Source organism: Pelodiscus sinensis, chromosome 8 (assembly GCF_049634645.1).
Source record: "Pelodiscus sinensis isolate JC-2024 chromosome 8, ASM4963464v1, whole genome shotgun sequence".
NCBI lineage: Eukaryota > Metazoa > Chordata > Testudines > Trionychidae > Pelodiscus > Pelodiscus sinensis.
This window is the reverse complement of record NC_134718.1, coordinates 18,451,235-18,469,606: the sequence shown is the minus strand read 5'-3', so window position 1 is coordinate 18,469,606 and position 18,372 is coordinate 18,451,235. Positions and strand designations below refer to the sequence as shown.

Here is an 18,372-nt window from a genome sequence, read left to right as displayed (position 1 = left end):
GTCTACACTGCCCCTTCTTGTGCAAGAAAACCCCTCTTACGCAACACTGTTCTTCCTGAAAAGTAATAGGTGTAACGGTGTTGCGCAAGAGGGTTTTTCTTGCACAAGAAGGGGCAGTGTAGATGCTCCTTCTTGCGCAAGAGCCTCTTCTGAAAAAAATGGTGGCTCGTTAGGTATGCAAATGAGGCTTGGCGATATTCCACGCTTAGCCTCATTTTCATATTACTTGCGCAAGAAGCCACGAGTGTAGACATAGCCCAGCAGTGACTGGTGTCAGCATAGTCCCAATCCAGGGACCACCTGGACCAGGGGTCACAATCTCTTCTCAGATACTTACCACCTTGCAGTGGTGGAGAGTGCCAGAGAATGCCCTGGAGGGGAACTCATTCACTACCTCCATCCCCTCCCTCAAGCTTGTGTCTCAGAGCTAAGCTGGGGAAGGGCTTAAGAACTCTCACACTATCTTAAAAACCCTATGGCTATATGTTTCCAGCCCACAAGTCATTCCACTCAAATCTCTGGACTCAGGGGTTATGGACTCTGGAGGAAGCAAGACTGCACATAAATATCAAGGAGCTCAAAGAGGTGCATCTGGCCAGCAGGGTTTTCCTACCTCATGTGTGAGCAAAATGGAGTCCTCATGAACAACATGGCTTCAATATTTTATATAAAATGTACAAGAGGGAGCATGCTCCACCATACTGTGTCAGGAGATGCTCCTCCTTTGGGATTTCTGCTTCAGCCACGACATCCACCTGGAGGCAGCTCACCTTCCAGGGATCAATAATACCTTAGCGGATGAGGTCAGGAGGGATTTCTGACCATGAGTGGTCCCTCCACCAGGAAATGGCCTCCATTATCTTCCAAAGGCAGGGGACTCCCCAAATAGATTTCTTTGCCACCAAGCAGAACAGGAAATGCCACCATTTCTGGTCCCACTGGGGCCTCAGCAGGGCCTCCCTCTCAGGGTATGTCTAGACTACATGGCTCCGTCGACCCTCAGATTCCTTCCTCCTGTTGTGGTCAAAAGACCTTCAAATATGTGTTTCTACCAGTCCCTCTCATCAGCAGGGTCCTTGTTCAGATCAAATGGGACAAGACCCAGCTTATCCTGATTGCCCTGCCCTGGCCTTGCCAGCTCTGGTTTGGGATGTTATGGGACCTGGCGATTTACCCCCCTGGCTCCTACCCATTGGTCCAGACCTGTTGCCATAGAACCAGGGTTGGCTCCTTCATCCCATCGTACCCTCCCTGCACCATGTGGTGTGAATACTCCATGGCTGAGTAAGGCTGAATCTGCCTGTTTGGAGGAGGTCCAGGGAGGTCTTGCTAGATAGTGGGAAAATTTCTACGAGGCTGATCCACCTAGCTAAGTGAATGAGGTTCCCCCACTGCTCTGTGGAGCAGGGTATATCTCTGGAGCACAATCCAGTGTAACTGGTTTTCGACTGCCTGCTACAACTCTGATGCCACGGCCTGACTCTTTACACTAAAGTGCATCTTGGGGCCATTTCAGCTTTCCATGGAACAGTCAGACAGTGTTTCAGCATGTCGTGACAGTATGGTTCCTGTGGAGTCTTGAACGTCTCTATCTGCAGGTGCGAGCCCCTGTCCCTCAGTGGGATCTTAGTCCTCTCTTAACTCACAGGGCCTCCATTCGAGGTGCTTGGAGCCTGTTCTTTTTCCCATTTGTCCTGGAAGATGGCATTTCTGGTCACCATGACATCAGCGAGATGGGTTTCTGAAATCTAAGCTTCAGCTTCAGAATCCCAATGTGCTGTTTTCTTCAAGGACAAGATCCATGTATGGCCCCACCTAGTCTTCCTACTGAAGAAGTGGTATCCTCCTTCCACATGAACCTCATCATAGTATTACTTGTGTTCTGTCCCAAGCCACACAAGATGGAGGAAGAGAAGTGGCTGCATGGCTTGGATGTTAGGAGGACTTTGGTCTTTTACCTGGAATGCGCTACACCATCCTGCAAGTCATATTCGCTTTTCATTGCTACAGCTGACAGAATGATGGGTATGCCTGTGTCCTCTCAGCAGCTGCCAACTGGATGTATCAGGACCTGCTATGACCCCACCATAGATCATGCAGGCCAGAGCCCAGGTGTTGTCAGCACCCTTCCTAGTGTATGTAGGTCTGTAGAGCTGCCACGTGGTCCTCAGTCCACATGTTCATGGCTCTCTGCATCCTCACACAGCAGGCTAAAGATGACACTGGGTTCAACAGGGCTGTACTGCAATCTATGAGAACATGAACTCCTACCCTCCTTCATGAGTACTGCTTGGGGTCACCTGATGTGGAATGGACATGAGCAATCACTTGAAGAAGAAGAAAGAGGTTTTTTGAAACTGTTATTTTTTGACATGTGCAGCTCATGTCCATTCCATGACCTCCTTCCCTGCTGTCAGAGTTTCTGATAAGAAGGAACTGAAGGTGTGGGGGAGGGGGCACAGTGCCCCTTATACCACACCATGGTGGCGCCACTCCAGGGGTCACCAGAGCCACTCCCCTACAAATGTTACTGGGGCAAAACTTCCAACCCAGTGCACATGGTAAGCATGCATACCTAATGTGGAAGGGACATGAGCAACACATCTCGAACGCCCACTTACAAAAAAGGTAACTGTCTTTTTTCTCCTAATAGGATATCAAGAGAGCTCCCATTGTTCTTATAGTCATATACAAAGAAAGTAGTCTAAATTAAAGTTTATGGAGACACCTGGTGTTAATGTAACAATTCATACCATGAATCATCAACAGGGACTGAAGTAAGGACCATCATCACTAAAGCACAGGTCTCTATATCACTTGAACAAAAGGTTATCTCTATTGGAGTGTTATCTAAAGTCTATTGGAGTTTGTCCATTGACATCTGTGAGCTTTGGAGCAAGCCTTTTAGCCAGCAGCTGTAGTTTTGGATCAAACCCTAAATCAGTGAGTTACATTAAAATTCTTCTTGTACTTTTTGCTAGTTCCCAGCCCTCTAACTGTAATATCCTATTGTTCATAACAGGGCTTCATTCACTTAAAATTTCCACCTGTTATCTTTGCCGTAGAAACTTATGTAATGTTTCCTAACTTGGAGAGCTTTACATGGGCTTCCACAACATGGATTAGTGATTAAAAAATCTAGCTGTATTGAAATTCCTTTGGAAGAGTGTTTAGAGAGTGTGGGAAGTAGCTGCTTTTTAAATTGCCATAATCCTTTTTTAAATAATTGCCATAAAATTACAAACTCAGACGTATTATAAATATTAATTAATAATCTTAATTTATGGGCATGCCAATGTCTACATTCTTATCTGATTCACACTGGCGTAAATCCAGAGTAAATCCACTAAGTTAACACAGTTATTCTGAATTTTCCCAGTGTGCTATTGAGAGCAGAATCTGGTTCAACTAAGTGAAGGTCTGTTTAAGATTTATATGGAGTTTAAAACATCAGTATATAATTTAGTGTATTCATTTTTAAATTATAAATATTTCTAGGCTAAAATCTTTTGCATCTAATTTAAGACTCAAGTAAATCACTTTTGAATAAATACCTGAGTTTTAATTTTAATAGAAATTGTACGCTCTTACCATCAAAATGCTGCAATATACTGGAGGGTTTTTAGTACTTGTGGGTGCCACTAATGATGACAGGAATAATACCCAGAATTTAAGTGCTTTCTAGCTAATCATAATTCTCAGTCTCTGTAGGTTTTTGAATAATCAGAGTAAAGAGACATATACTATACCACAAAAGTAACTTAAAGAGGGAACTAGTCTTTAATGAAGAACTGCTTACTTTCAGAGCCAGATTCAGAGGAGGCAACACGTGCAACCAGCTAATGAGTCAGGGGAGGGGCACTAGAAATAGTTGTCATCCTTTTCTCTGGAAAATATGCAGAAAACATAAACTAAATAATCTCTAAATTTACCAGCATTTAGTTCTTTCATTGTTTGTACAGTGCTCATGTAAAATTTTGTAGAAAAATATAATGCTTCAAAGGTTGAAATGAAATTCTTGAAATCAGAGATGATAAAGACCTGTTACTGAAGATAATCCATCTTCTATTACTAATGCAAAATTGTTTCATATAGCACATATTCTAATGTTTTCTTCAGTTCTGTTTAACAAACCCAAATGATGGGGCATATTAAGGAAACTGTATTTTTTCATTTACAAATTCATTTTAAAAGGAAACAAAAAATCTGCACTTCAATTAATGTTTAGATTGTTTGTCAAACCAGCAAAAGCCAGAAAAGTCAAGCTAAAGCAGTAGTATGTTAGTATCAGATATTCTGCTTTTTTCCTTGCAATTGGGAGTTAGGTTTCTGCTGTGAAGTGGAGAAGTTAAGCAGGAGTTGCCTTCATATTCAGTCCCACTGCTAGAGAAAGTAATGGGCAGAGAACAGATGTAGATTTGTGGGGGGGCATCATGAAGCCTTTGCTTGTGATTAAGGCCAGCTATAGCCTGGATGGGCTCTATCATTAACTTACACAGATTTTTTTAGTTCATAGTACCTTGCTAGTGCTTTGCCAGAGCTGTCTCTGATCTTCCTTAACCACAATACCATATTCAATAGTCTTTTGTTTTGTCCTAAGAGAGCCAGGCTGAGTTAAGGCGAGAGACCATGGAACCATATAACATTAGAGTTCATTTTTCAGGGCTCTGTGAGATGGTCTAACTGTTGGGAGTGACATTCTGGTTAGCAGCTATCTGTCCATAGAGTTTATTTTCAAATAAGATTGTTTTCCTCAGTGCAGTAATATTGGTGACCGTGCAGCAGGCAAGCTCCAAAGGGTGTTTAGTAAAGAGAATCCAACTCAAATAAGAATAAAATATAGCACATGGGCAATAATACCATCCCAGCAGTCTTGCCCCCAAAAGCACAATATTTATAAACATTTAATGAAGATACAACCAAGGAGGTGCCACTAGGAAATCAAAACCAAAAGGCCTTCCAGGTAAATCTGTTTGTCTGGTTATGACACAGGGAAATGCTCATTTTCTGCTGTGGTCTAAGCCCGTTTGATCCTAACTAACCAGTGTCATAAATACCCTTTCCTTGCCCTCTACTCAAATGCTTTCTCTCTTCTTACTCTCTTCCAGTGACTAGACTTGCAGCAGGAATACTGACTGCATGCAGCGCATGCTAATGCGTGACAAGTGTGTGTTTGTGAGAAACCAGGCTTAAGAGCCTGACCAGTCATGCTTCCTGCATGCATGGATGGCAAGAGAGATGCTCTTGGGCTACTTTCTTTACTTGCCCCTTCTCGCACCCTGCCTGTGTGGGTAGAGTTTTAAGCTTTTGCTATATAGAAAATCAATGAAGAGGTATTTTTCCTTAAAATGTGATTTCTCAGACATTGTGTGAGAGACAAGGTGGAAGTGTATTTGTTCAGTTGGAGAGATGGGTATGTAAGAGCCACTTTAGCACTGCTGGAAATTCAAATACTTCTGTATTACAACTGTGTTTGAATTCTTCCTTCAAAGACAGCAGACATGAGACATGGCATACTCACACGTGGGTTCCCGCAAGAGATTTATTTGATTTTGTAACTTCTTTGATATAGTTTCTTCTGCAAGTTTCATTGACTGTGACTAGTCAGTGTCTGGAACTACCTGGATGTCTCCAACACAGTTTTGCTTCTAAACATGACAAGCTAAAATGTGGTGTGTTAACAACTAGTACTAACTCAATGAGTATATTGACTATATGGCACCCTTAATGGTCAGGCACAATGTTCTATCTCCAGCCCTACACTTAAAAATAAATATACCCATATCCCACTCCAGTTGTGAAAAACTATGGCCTGTTTATTTTGGTAAGAGCCTTCTGTCACACCCAAATCAAGTTAAGCACCTTGATCACATTTGCCAAAATCTCCTGTTGTTAGTACCCTGCCCAATTGCCAGACCTTCTCATCTGTAAAGATGTTTTGTAGACTACTGAAATCTTTCAGTGGACCCATACCTTATTTCACGGAGGGTCTTACAAAAACAAAGCCAGCTATGAAGCTAATTCCATTATACATACTACCTAAGTAGAATCTGGAAATAATAAGAACTTCATCAGCTTTATTTCCTGCCACTTCTCTCTCATCCTCTGACACACACAAGAATTTCAGTGACTAACCTTACTGAAATAACCTTAAAAACCAATGAATAGTCTTGCAGAACCTTAGGGTATGTCTACACATCAAAGTTATTTCAAAATAGCAACCGTTATTTCGAAATAACTTTCCTAGCGTCTACACAGCCAAACTGCTATTTTGAAATTAATTCGAAATAGTGGAGTGCTTATTTCGAATTTGGTAAATCTCATTCCACAAGGAATAACGCCAAATTCAAAATAGCTATTTCTAAATAAGTGCTGTGAAGACACTGATTTTGAAATAGGGGGCCTCCAGTCTTGCCAGGGTGTCCTAGAGACCACTCTGGCCTCAACCAAGAACACTCCTTTCCCTCTCCCCTCCCCAGAGCCCTTAAAGGGGTTGACTCTGGCCACAGTGTCTGTGCCAGCTCCAAGCCTGCCAGCCCAGAGTCAGCAGTCACTGACCCTGACCCAGTGGCCCCAAAACATGAGCCAGCAAGCCACTGGCAGCCAGCCTTCCACCGCTCCCCAGGAGCCTGCCAGGGCCCAGAGAAGGTGGGCGCCTTCCTGGTCCAGGGTGGAGATCATGGACCTTATTCAGGTTTGGGGGGGGATGCCCCCAGCATCCATGATCTCCGCACTAGACGAAGGAATGCAGCCATCTATGGCAGGATAGCTGCCAGCCTGGCCACCAAAGGCCACATGAAAACCCAGGAGCAGGTTTGCATGACAATCAAGTTGGTCTGGTGAGGCCCCCATCCCTGAGCCCTGAACTTCCCCTCTCCCTTCTTCCCCTTGCTTCCCCCTTCCAGCTCCCTCCTCCCAGATTTCCCCCTCCCCTCTCCCACCCTCTCTTCTCCCCTCTCCCACCTCCTTTCCCCAGACTCACCAGAATTTTATTACACCCCCCCCCCCCAGTTTTGTTAAATAAAGACAGTTTGTGTTCATGAAAATACATGTATTTTATTTGACATGGGAGGGGTAAGTGGAAGGACGTGAGTGAGGAATGAGGTACAAGCCCCCACTAGGGTAGACCAGAGAGGCTCTTAGTGCTCCTCAGGGTGGAAGCTCTCCCGCAGGGCCTCCTAGATACAGACAGCCCCCTGATGGACCTCCCGGAAGGCAGCCTGCAGAAAGTGCAGCCAGGATCACAGCAACGCGTCCACAAGAAGCACCAGAGTGCCCAGGAGCAGCTCTGGCTCCATGTTGCAGAGTGTTGTGGTGTCCTGAGTGACAAAATGCTTTGCTGTCCCTCACCGAGGTAGGCTAGCAAGCAGGGAAACCTGAGAACTGGCTGTCTGGGGGTGGCCCTTTAAGCACAGGCGTCCATGATCTCCGCAGGATAGCCTCAGGCAGCAGACACACAAAGTAACTCCTGACCTGATGCCCTGCCAGACCTGGTTCCGGCCAGCCTTAAATGCGATTCAGCATCCACTCAGTGTGGATGCGCTATTTCGAAATAGCAAAATGCTATTTCAAAATGCATTTTGTGTGTAGATGCGTTATTTCAAAATAACTTATTTCAAATTAACTATTTCAAAATAATGCTGTAGCGTAGACATACTCTTAGAGACTAACTAAATATGTAGATGGGATCATGAGCTTTCATGGGCACAACCCACTTCTTCAGATGAATGGAGTTATTAAAGGTCCAGTTTATAAATAAATAGCGGATGAGGGGGGAGAAAAGGAAATCTTGTCACAGCTCTAGGTCCACCATTACCATCTGTGGACTGTGTTCTCCTGTCTTTTTCATCTGCAGTCTCCTGTTTACCACTGACCCTTCTTGCATGGGCTGTAGTTTAGTTTCATTTTCATTTGCATCTCAAGAGTAAGCTTTTTATATATGGAAGCAAGAGTGTATCCTTCCATTGATGTTGGTAGCTAACTAAGATCTCACTGTTGCAATTCTGCATTTTTCTGTTGATTTTCTGTATGCTTGTGTTACCCTCTGTATGGTAAGAAAGAATTAGTTCTTGCATATAAGTGTTCCACCAGGCATGTCTAATCCAGAAGTTTTCAAACTGTGCTCTGTGGTCCATGGAGTATTGGCTAGTAGTGCATGGAGAGCTGGCTGATCATGTGGTACTGACTCCTCTTCATTACTCCCAGCTGGTAAATTGCATTAAAGACAGCTAAAAATGTACTAAATATTTTCCATGTAAGTAATTGCTGTAGTTATTACAGGAATATCATGCCATCACAAATGGACGGGAGGAAAAGTAAGAGAGTTCACAGGACAATCTCTGTATTAAATGTGATCTGTGTTATGAAAGAATTTGAAAACCTCTGTTCTAATACATACCATTCTGTTGTTATCTTAGTAAATGGGGGAACTGAAGATGATTTCAGGCAAAGCATTAAACTTAGTAGCAGAGAGGATATAATGTACATTATTCATGCCCTTTTTTAAACAGTTCTAAAGAATTATCATCAATCACTAATACTTACTGGAAATGATTTTTTTCCTTCTTACACTGGTGTAAATCAGGAGTCAATGAAGTCATAGTAGTGAGTGGGGAATTACTTTCAATTAAGTAGTCTCCAGATTTGAATTTAGGCTTTTGTGTAGCTGCAACTGTCTCAGATGTAAAATTAAGGCCCTGATCCTGCAATTGGATCCATGGTAGCAGATCTCTGTGGCTCATCCAGGCTGGAAGTAGCCACTCAAGCAGATTGGGACCAAATACTACTTCTATAAAAGATGGGTGGATAAAGAGGAGAGCTATCTGAAGTGAATGTCTTGGCTTCTCTGAAATGCATTCTAGACATATTTCAAACTTCTCCTCTTACTCATAATTTTGCAAGCATAACTGCTTACTAAATAAACTTGAGAAGATGCTTTCAAAAGTAAGGTAGGATACATATGCTTACATGTAGAATATGAATATATACATCTTGGAAAGGAATGATTTATAATGCCATTGCATCTCTTGCAATAATTCTAGACCTGTTACATGGCTGTGTCCTAACACTACAGCATTATTTATGAATGCCATAAAAACACATGCAAAATGCAGGACAATGTAGCACTTTAAAGACTAACAAGATGGTTTATTAGATGATGAGCTTTCGTGGGCCAGACCCACTTCCTCAGATCAAATAGTGGAAGAAAATAGTCACAACCATATATACCAAAGGATACAATTAAAAAAAATGAATTTATCCTTTGGTATATAAGGTTGTGACTATTTTCTTCCACTATTTGATCTGAGGAAGTGGGTCTGGCCCACGAAAGCTCATCATCTAATAAACCATCTTGTTAGTCTTTAAAGTGCTACATTGTCCTGCATTTTGCTTAAGCTACCCCAGACTAACACAGCTACATTTCTATCATAAAAACACATGACAGGTAGTTGCTTTTATTTATTTCAATACTGACTATTGAGCAAATACAGAACTGATTGCTATATTCTTCACCTAATGTATAGTAACCTTTTCCTCTTCTGTGTTGGCTCGCTGCGCTAACCAGGATGCCTTCTAGGAGAGCAATATTTCCCTACGGTAGACTTGCAAGCAGACTTACTGGCAGGACAAACTTCAATCAGTCTTAGAGTGAGTTACTCCACTTCCTTAACTGTAGTGGCTGAGAGAGAGACACTGGCTTTCCTCCCTCCCCTGCCCGCTTTCATGATCACTAAAGTCATAAACTAAATCAGCATATTAATCATGTCACTTTCAGCCTTTTGTCCTCTCCTGTTAACAATTTTTCCTTCATGTTTTTGCTATCTTTGTCATCAAGTTAATGAATATTTACTATTATAATAATACAAGGGATAAACATTCTCACTTCTTTGCAGTTTTGTGCTCATGGTGTCATGGAACAATCCACACTATGATGTAGGATCAACCACAGTACATCAGAACATAGGTCCAATCTAGTCCATTATCCTGTCCCTTTCCATGCCCAATAATAGATATTTTAGAGGAAGATGTAAGAAACCTTGTGGTAGGCAATGATGAAATAACTTGTCCATAGGGAAAGTGGTTCCTAACTTCCATTAAACATTTACAGGCAATTCTCCTTGTATTGTTACTTCTGACAAGGAAATCTAACTTTCAGACAAATATATTTATGATAAAATAAGAAAACAGTAAAGGATAAATAGTTTATAAATGAAAAAACATAGGACATTTATTAAAGAGCAAATTTTAAGCAAACATCTAGCATATTCTGTTTTTCCATATATTGACATGAGATTTATGTATGTAACGTCTGTAAATACCCCATGTATCAATGGGAATATAGAACATTTAATTGCTAGAAATATAGAAGGTGGTAATTCATGAAGCGTACTTTTCAGTTCTATCTTCATGCATCTCAATCTGTGCTCTGGGAGGTTGCTCATAAAGGGCTAGCAATAGCCCTCTCTTTCCCCTTTCACATACTTTTTGTTTAGGGTCCAGTCACACAAGTACTGTTGAATATCCTGAATCGCTATCAACTTCAAAGATGGGAGGGGCATATTTTAGATACTAGAGTGGGATTCAGAACAGCTTGATTCGGTTCCTGGCCTTGCCAGACTTTCTGTGTGACCACAAGCAAATTATTTGGGACCTAATTTTCAGAGATGCTAAGAAGCCTTCATTTGGAGTCTATGGGAGATACAGGTACTCAGCATTTCTGAAAATTGGGTCCTTAATCTCTTTCCACTTCAATTATTCCTCTCTTATACAGCAGTAATACCTCCCTGCTGCACAGGAATGCTGTGAGGATAAAGTCAGTAATGTTTATGTAGCACTCAGCTATACAGTGACTGTATCATAAAAGTACATACAGAGGGAAAGCATGTCTCCTAAGAAGCCTTCACCACCTTGCTTAATCAAGCCTTTACTATGTATAAGGTGCCCAATCTCTAAGCCTATGACAATGAGAGGGAAAGTCCTTCTGCTGAATTTAAAATGTCTGAGTATGAAGAAATATCTACTGAATCACATGCCATATTGAATTAAATGATGCTGAGATATTTAAAGGAACATTATCAGATATAACATAATGTTTTTAAAAAGAATTGTCTTTACTCAAGTTGCTTATACTCGTTTAGATTATTACAAATCATAGACTTTTTTAAAAAAAAATCCTAATTCACTAGAGTCTCACAGAGTTCCGATTGTCACTCCAAAGGAAAGTTGAAAGTTGTTTTTAAAAGACCTTCTCACTGAATCTTTTTAAAAATCTGTAATAAGATCACTCTTAGGGTATGTCTCCACTACCACCCTAGTTCGAACTAGGGTGGTAATGTAGGCAACCAGAGTTGCAAATGAAGCCCGGGATTTGAATTTCCCGGGCTTCATTTGCATAAAGCCGGGCGCCGCCATTTTTAAATGTCCGCTAGTGCGCTTCCTAGTCTGAACTACTGTTACTCCTTGTGAAACGAGGTTGGCTGGTGAAAGCCTAGGAAGCCTAGTCCGAACTACCTAGTCCGTGCTGCATGTAGCCGTGTGGCACGGAGTCCGCTCTAGCGGACATTTAAAAATGGCGGCGCCCAGCTTTATGCAAATGAAGCCCGGGAAATTCAAATCCCGGGCTTCATTTGCAACTCCGGTTGCCTACATTACCACCCTAGTTCGAACTAGGGTGGTAGTGGAGACATACCCTTACTCCCACTGAAACACGTGAAAGGCAAGGGCTTGTCTACACTTACAAGGCTGCTTACACTTACAAGGTACTGTCATAGCACTTCATTGAAGATGTTACCCATGTCAATGGGAGGGCTTCACCTGTCAATGCAGGTAATCACCTTCTCTGAGAGGCAGTAGGTAGGACCTTCTCCGCCCTCCCGTGCCCAACTCACGCTGTGTCTAGACTACATCCTTCTGTCAACAGAGGGATGTAGTCTAGACACAGTGATAGTGCTGTCACCACCAGGCATTAACTCGGTATGTCTGCGACACTCAGGGGAACAGATGATATAGAGGGAGACTGGGGGTCAAGTGCCTCCCAGATTTCCTAAGAAGGCTCTGGCCTTCTCCTTCTGTGCCAGCCTCTCCTTGGCCCCCAGCCCTAGTATCTGGGCCTGGCAAGGAATGGAAGGGGAGGGACCAGCCACTTCTCTGGGTTGCTGCTCTGTGCAGCATGGCAGCTACTTGAGAGCCCAGGTGGCAGGGGGCCAACTCCTGCCCGAGCCTGGCTGCCAGAGACAAAAGCTGAACAAGTCAGAGCACCCGCTCCCCATGGCGTGTTTACAACTCGCTCAGCCCTTGTCCCCAGCAGCTGGGCCTGAGTAGGGGACAGCCCATCGCTGCTGCCATCTCCCCAGCCAAGCTCTTTCTCAGGCAGCTGCTGTGCTGCACAGATTAGTGACCTGAACTGGCCAGCTACAGCAGTTCTGTCCCACTCCCCGCTTGGGCTCAGTTGCCAGAGAGCAGCCAGATATGCTAGAGCCAAGTGGGAGAAGGACAGAGCCTCCCCTCCCAACCCTGTGCAAGTAACTAATGAGTCAGGAAGAGTGCAGTGGCTCCAGGCTGGACACAGGCCAGGGGGAAGGGATCACACATAGAATGACGTAAGTGGTCTATGCTAAGGGGTTTGAATTTGCTAGATCCCTGAGGGATGTAGTTATACCAACATAAAGTTGCTAGTGTGGACCAAGCCTCCTCATACAGTTCAAACTTCAGGAAGTCAGAATTAGAGGACCCCTCTAACACAGCATCACAGGTGGGTTCTGATCTAGAGAACTGAGCCCAGAAAAAAAAAGATTATAAAGCAGGAATGAGCACTGCAGAGTAGCTCTGACCCATATTTTTTCTTTATTCTCAAGTTTATTTCTAACCTATCATATCTGTATCTGCATGATTTCAGAGGAACAGCAAGGAACAGAATTTTAGTTAATTCTGGAGAAGGTTTAGGAATCCCTTTTTAGGAGAGAGTGCAAAATGTATAGCTCTGAGTTCTTGAGTGCTGGTTTAATAATCTTTTACATTTGGTTTCTAAGTAAAAAACACAACACTAAAATGTACTGTATGTTGTTCAAATTTTCTAAATTTTTTATGAAAGCACTCAAGTTCAGAGCCTTTCAGCATTCAACAGAAACTAACAGGTGAGTTTTGTAAATGTGTTTAGCAAATCTGTATTACATTTGTTACCTAATTTATTAAAATGTGTAAGCTTGATAGTTCAGTGGGTGGATTTTAAAAGTTTTAATTCAGGTCACTCAGTCTGTCTTCATGATCATTTCATACACTGTATTATCAAACATATCCTCATTTCAACTACAGCCACTCTCCGACTTACGAACACACTGACTTACGACCACCCGTACTTCTGACCAACCTGCCATTAACCCCATTATAATATTTTCGAGTTGAGAACCATGTATGTTGAATTGAGAACCATGTACGTCAAGTTTTTCGAACAGTGTAGGCAGCACTTTTAAGGGTATTTCCGACTTACGACCAAATCGAGTTATGACCAGGTGTTCAGAACGTAACCCGTTTGTAAGTCGGGGACTGCCTGTATACACTACAGTTAGGATATATCTACACAGCACAGTTATTTTGAAACAACAATGAGAGCATCTACACAGCAATTTCGTTACTTTGAAGTAATTTTGAAATATCAGACAGCTTATTTTGAAATCTGTAAACCTCATTCCACAAGGAATAATGCCTATTCCAAAATAGCTGTTTTGGAATATCAGTAGTGTGGATGCTCTACTGCTGCTATTTTGAAATAGCTCCACCCTCAGCCATTCAAAGTAATTACTCCCCAATGCCTTCCGGGGACTCTAAATCGAGGTAGCATGTCCACGTTAGGGAAGCCTGCCTCAGACTAATTTTGAGGCTTCCCTGTAGTGTAGATGTGCTATTTCGAAAAAAGCTATTTCTGAAAAAAAAATCCAAAATAGCTTATTTTGAAATAAGCGTGCTGTGTAGATGAACCCTTACTGTGTAGCCAGAACTAACAGTAGAATGACAAATATGTGTTCTGTGAGGCACAAATACAGCTGCTACTGAAATCTGTGTGAGTTCCACATTTTGGTAGAGAGGACATTATACAAGGCCGTAATATCTAAAGTTGGTTCACTTGTTCAGCAGGACAACAGGGCTACGTCTACACTGGCCCCTCTTCCGGAAGGGGCATGTAAATTTCACCAGTCGTTGTAGGGAAATCCGCGGGGGATTTAAATATCCCCCGCGGCATTTAAATAAAAATGTCCGCCGCTTTTTTCCGGCTTTTAAAAAAGCCGGAAAAGAGCGTCTAGACTGGCCCCGATCCTCCGGAAAAAGTGCCCTTTTCCGGAGGCTCTTATTCTTACTTCGAAGTAAGAATAAGAGCCTCCGGAAAAGGGCACTTTTTCCGGAGTATCGGGGCCAGTCTAGACGCTCTTTTCCGGCTTTTTTAAAAGCCGGAAAAAAGCGGCGGACATTTTTATTTAAATGCCGCGGGGGATATTTAAATCCCCCGCGGATTTCCCTACGACGACTGGTGAAATTTACATGCCCCTTCCGGAAGAGGGGCCAGTGTAGACGTAGCCCAGGGGTTGAAGAAAGCCCAGGTTTCAATCTTCCTGATATCCCAAAACTACTCTCTACTCCTATCATCATATTTATGTGATCAGCCTGTGAATTACAATACAAACTTCACTGACTTCACTGAGCTTGTACAAGGGATGAATTTGACCCGTTAAATACAATAAGTACAGTGGTTTTATAAAGGAAATTAAATTCAATAGCCCATAGTGGAAAAGGCTAGGGTTTGGTCTGTTTGGTCTTCAAAACCCTCTGCCAGAACTAATGTCCAAATCCAAATTCCAGTTCCTCCAATTCAGTTACAGAAGTTGTTTTCACTATAGAGAGGCGAATAATCCCTGATGAAAATGTGTTTGTGTGTTTTTGAGTTTGTCATTTCCATTTTTTCTCTGCTCTGAATCAGTTACTTTTCCTCTGCTTTGTTCTGTGGGATTGTTCCACACCTCCGTCTCCTTTAACCATTAGAACTCCCATGCCACCATCATTAAACTGTGCCATACACTTGCAACATCAGTGAAAGAGTCACGTTCAAATGCTGTCCCCAGTGAAGTCATTGGGAGTTTTGCCATTAGCTTCAATTCAGCCAGGATTTCAACCACACCCATTGTAGCTGGAGAGGGTGAAGGAGATTAACCATAATTGCAGTGGCCTAATGCTTCTAGAAGCTTTATGCCAATTGCTTGTCTTTTGGTCTGGACCTTTTTTTTCCATAACCTATTTTGCTATACTGAAAATAAAACATGCTCCAGATTTTTCAGGCTGGGAGTTTGTTTTAATATTCTTGCATGACTTGGGATCTTGGTATGTTATTTATCTCTTTGTTTCTTTTCACAGACTATAAACTCTAACATATCCCTCTCCCTTTTTTTCTGCCTAGCTACTTGATAGTTTATGTTCCAACAAATTTACAATTTGGTCATCTACAGAGCTAGTTTTTAGTTTGTCATCTCTCTAGAGAGGTGAACTGATCCAGCTTCCCACTTATTGGGGATTCAGTTTTAAGCCAGTATCTTCCATTCTGAGTACTATGACAACATTTCTTAGGTGGTGGGTTTGAAAGTTTTTTCTTTGGACTCATTAATTTTTGTGGTTGACTTTCACTTAGGAAACATTGTGAGAAGAAAAGGAGAGAAAACACAAATAAAATTGAGACAGCTTCACAGCTGGATTAGAGTAATTCATATGACTTCAGTTGATCTCCACTTAGTTACACCTGCTAAAGATCTAATCTAGCTCAGTATATTTATATATAACATATATATATTGCACTGACAAATATTAGCCTACCTTATGGAGTGAAGGAAATGGCTCTTCTGTCCCTATAGTACTCCCCACCTTCCCTTTAGCAAAACAAAAAGAACCACCAACAACCAGCACACGCTAACTCAGAGGCTATGTCTAGAGCAGTACTTTCGAAAAAGCAAGTTGCTTTTTCGAAAGAAAGCAGCGAGTGAGTCTGGATGCTCTCTTTCTAAAAAGCCCTGTTGGCATTCAAGAACGCCTTTTATCGAAAGAGCACTTTCGAAAAAAGGCGTTCTTCCTCGTGAAATGAGGTTTACCGCCGTCGAAAGAAAAGCCGCGCTCTTTCGATTTAATTTCGAAAGAACGCGGCTGCAGTCTAGACGCAGGTGAAGTTTTTTCGAAAAAAGGCTACTTTTTTCGAAAAAACCCCTGAGTCTGGACACAGCCCTAGAGGGGAAACTTCCTTCACTATCACATTTCTCCCTTAGAAAATGAAAATTCAGCAACTGCTATTAGGGATTTCTGTCATTTTACAGACACAGAGCTGTGGTCATAAGAGGCATTTTACTTTATCTTCCTACCAATTGCATTTGTAAACAAATGGCTTCTTAATTAGCCTTGTATTATTAAATAACATGTATCCAGATTAGAAACAAACAGTATATAATCAATGGTAATAAACAGAACATACAGAAATACTCAGTGAAACTGTTTTTAAATACCATAAACAAAGTAGGAAAATGATGTGGCCTAACAGATTAGCAGATCTTCACAAACTGGAAATGGCACACAAGTATGTTCTGCTGGCATGCTAAGGGGCTAATTTTTCGACAGGGCTACTGTTGAAAACCAAGCTATATGTGAAATGGTGTACTGTACACATATAGAGTGATTGATTTGGACTGTTGCTGAGCCTCCATTTCACTTCAACAATTAAATGGAGTTGCCTACAATTAACAAAGAGAAACCTTGTAAAACAATCACACATCTGGGTTCCAGTTTAATTCTTAAAAAGGAAAAAATAATTCTAGGCTATTTCTCATAATTAGAATAGTCATAACTCATAAACATCTGGAACATAACTCCAGAATCCTTTTAATAACCAAACATCTGTTGTCACCCTGCTTTCTTTTGCTGCTATTCTTCCTTCTCCCCCCCACTGGTTCTTTGCACTTGCTTTATTCACATTATATCCCCTCCTTTCACAGTGGCAAGGAAAATGTTGCTGCAGCAGCTGAACACAGGTAATGTTTGCTATGTATTCTCTTTCTCTCAGACTTTTACCTAAACATATGTAAGATGCACTCATTGAACAGAGGAATCATATTAGATTAGAACAGATGATTAAATCTGTGTTTCAGATTAGATTATTTGTTAGAGATGTTCATTTTATTTGGGATTTTTGAAAGATTGCTGGCCAAGTAACAGAATGTACTGGAATTATGCAAAATATGACACCTTACCTTTAATTCTAGAAAACGGAAAAATAAACAGTATTCGGGCAATGTTTTTGGAGTTCTATATTGTAGCTTGAACAGAGGTTGAGCAGTGGTGAGCAATCCAGAAGTTCAAGAACCATTTCAATTTTTAATCAGATTTCAGTGTTATGGTGCAAGGTGGTCTATAGTTTTTTTAAATCTAAATTAATGGAACTGCTTAGCATATTACAAACAATTCTGAATCTAATTCTTGAGTTGTATTGATCATGGATTAAAAAATAATAATCCTTCCTATGCATGGTAATTCTTGCATTTCTATAGTGCTTTTCTTCCCAAACGATCCCAGTGCACGTACAAAATGTATAATCTATCCATGTGTATATCTATATTATATACATGTATGATGATAATATAATTTCAGCACTAACCACTGAAATGCAGCTGCTTCTAAGATGAAGCATTGCCATTGTTTATCAGAGCATAGCAACTCTTCCTAATAGTTTATGCCAAGAAATAAGGATTTAAGCAGTGCCTTCCTCCGATATCTTGATTACTCCACATGCAACAAGGATTTACATATGCTTTTTAAAAATTCATATTAGAACAGCTATCACAGAGAATTAAAATCAGAGTAAGTGCAAGGATTGTCATCATGACCAGTCATGTATTCCCAAAAGTAAGGAAAAAATCCAATGGCTTATTGGGTCATACTAAGTAAGATGGAGCAGCGAGGCAGAGAGTTGCTATATGAAGTAATTAACAACCACATCATCATTAAATAACAAAATCAGGAAATTAAGGGTAGTATTTAACACTATTGCTTATATAGGACTGACCACCACAAGACTACACGTTTGTTTCATTGAAACTTAACTACAGATCTCTTTACTGGACTACTTTGAACAATTCAGATACTAGCTGGCTCTATCCACTGAATCACTGGTGGTTGGTTGTGCTGTAACATGTCTTTGCCTCCATTGTTTCCAGTGTTTCATTTCTGCTAGGTGTCTAATTTTGATACTATGATGTCAATAATGTGGTCTCCAGTTTTTGCTGAAGGATAAAGAAGACTGTAATGAACCAGTAGAGATCTCTGTCCTGGTTCTCAGAATGACTCCTGGCCAGT

General features: G+C 41.5%; 1 protein-coding gene across 1 annotated transcript in view; it reads left to right on the top strand.

The window, feature by feature from the left end:
• LDB3 (LIM domain binding 3) overlaps positions 1 to 18,372 on the top strand; it is a 229,399-nt gene that overhangs the window by 140,321 nt on the left and 70,706 nt on the right. The window contains exon 10 of the mRNA XM_075934832.1: positions 17,016 to 17,051. Within this exon, the coding sequence (XP_075790947.1) occupies positions 17,016 to 17,051 (36 nt within the window). The remainder of the gene's footprint in view (positions 1 to 17,015; positions 17,052 to 18,372) is intronic.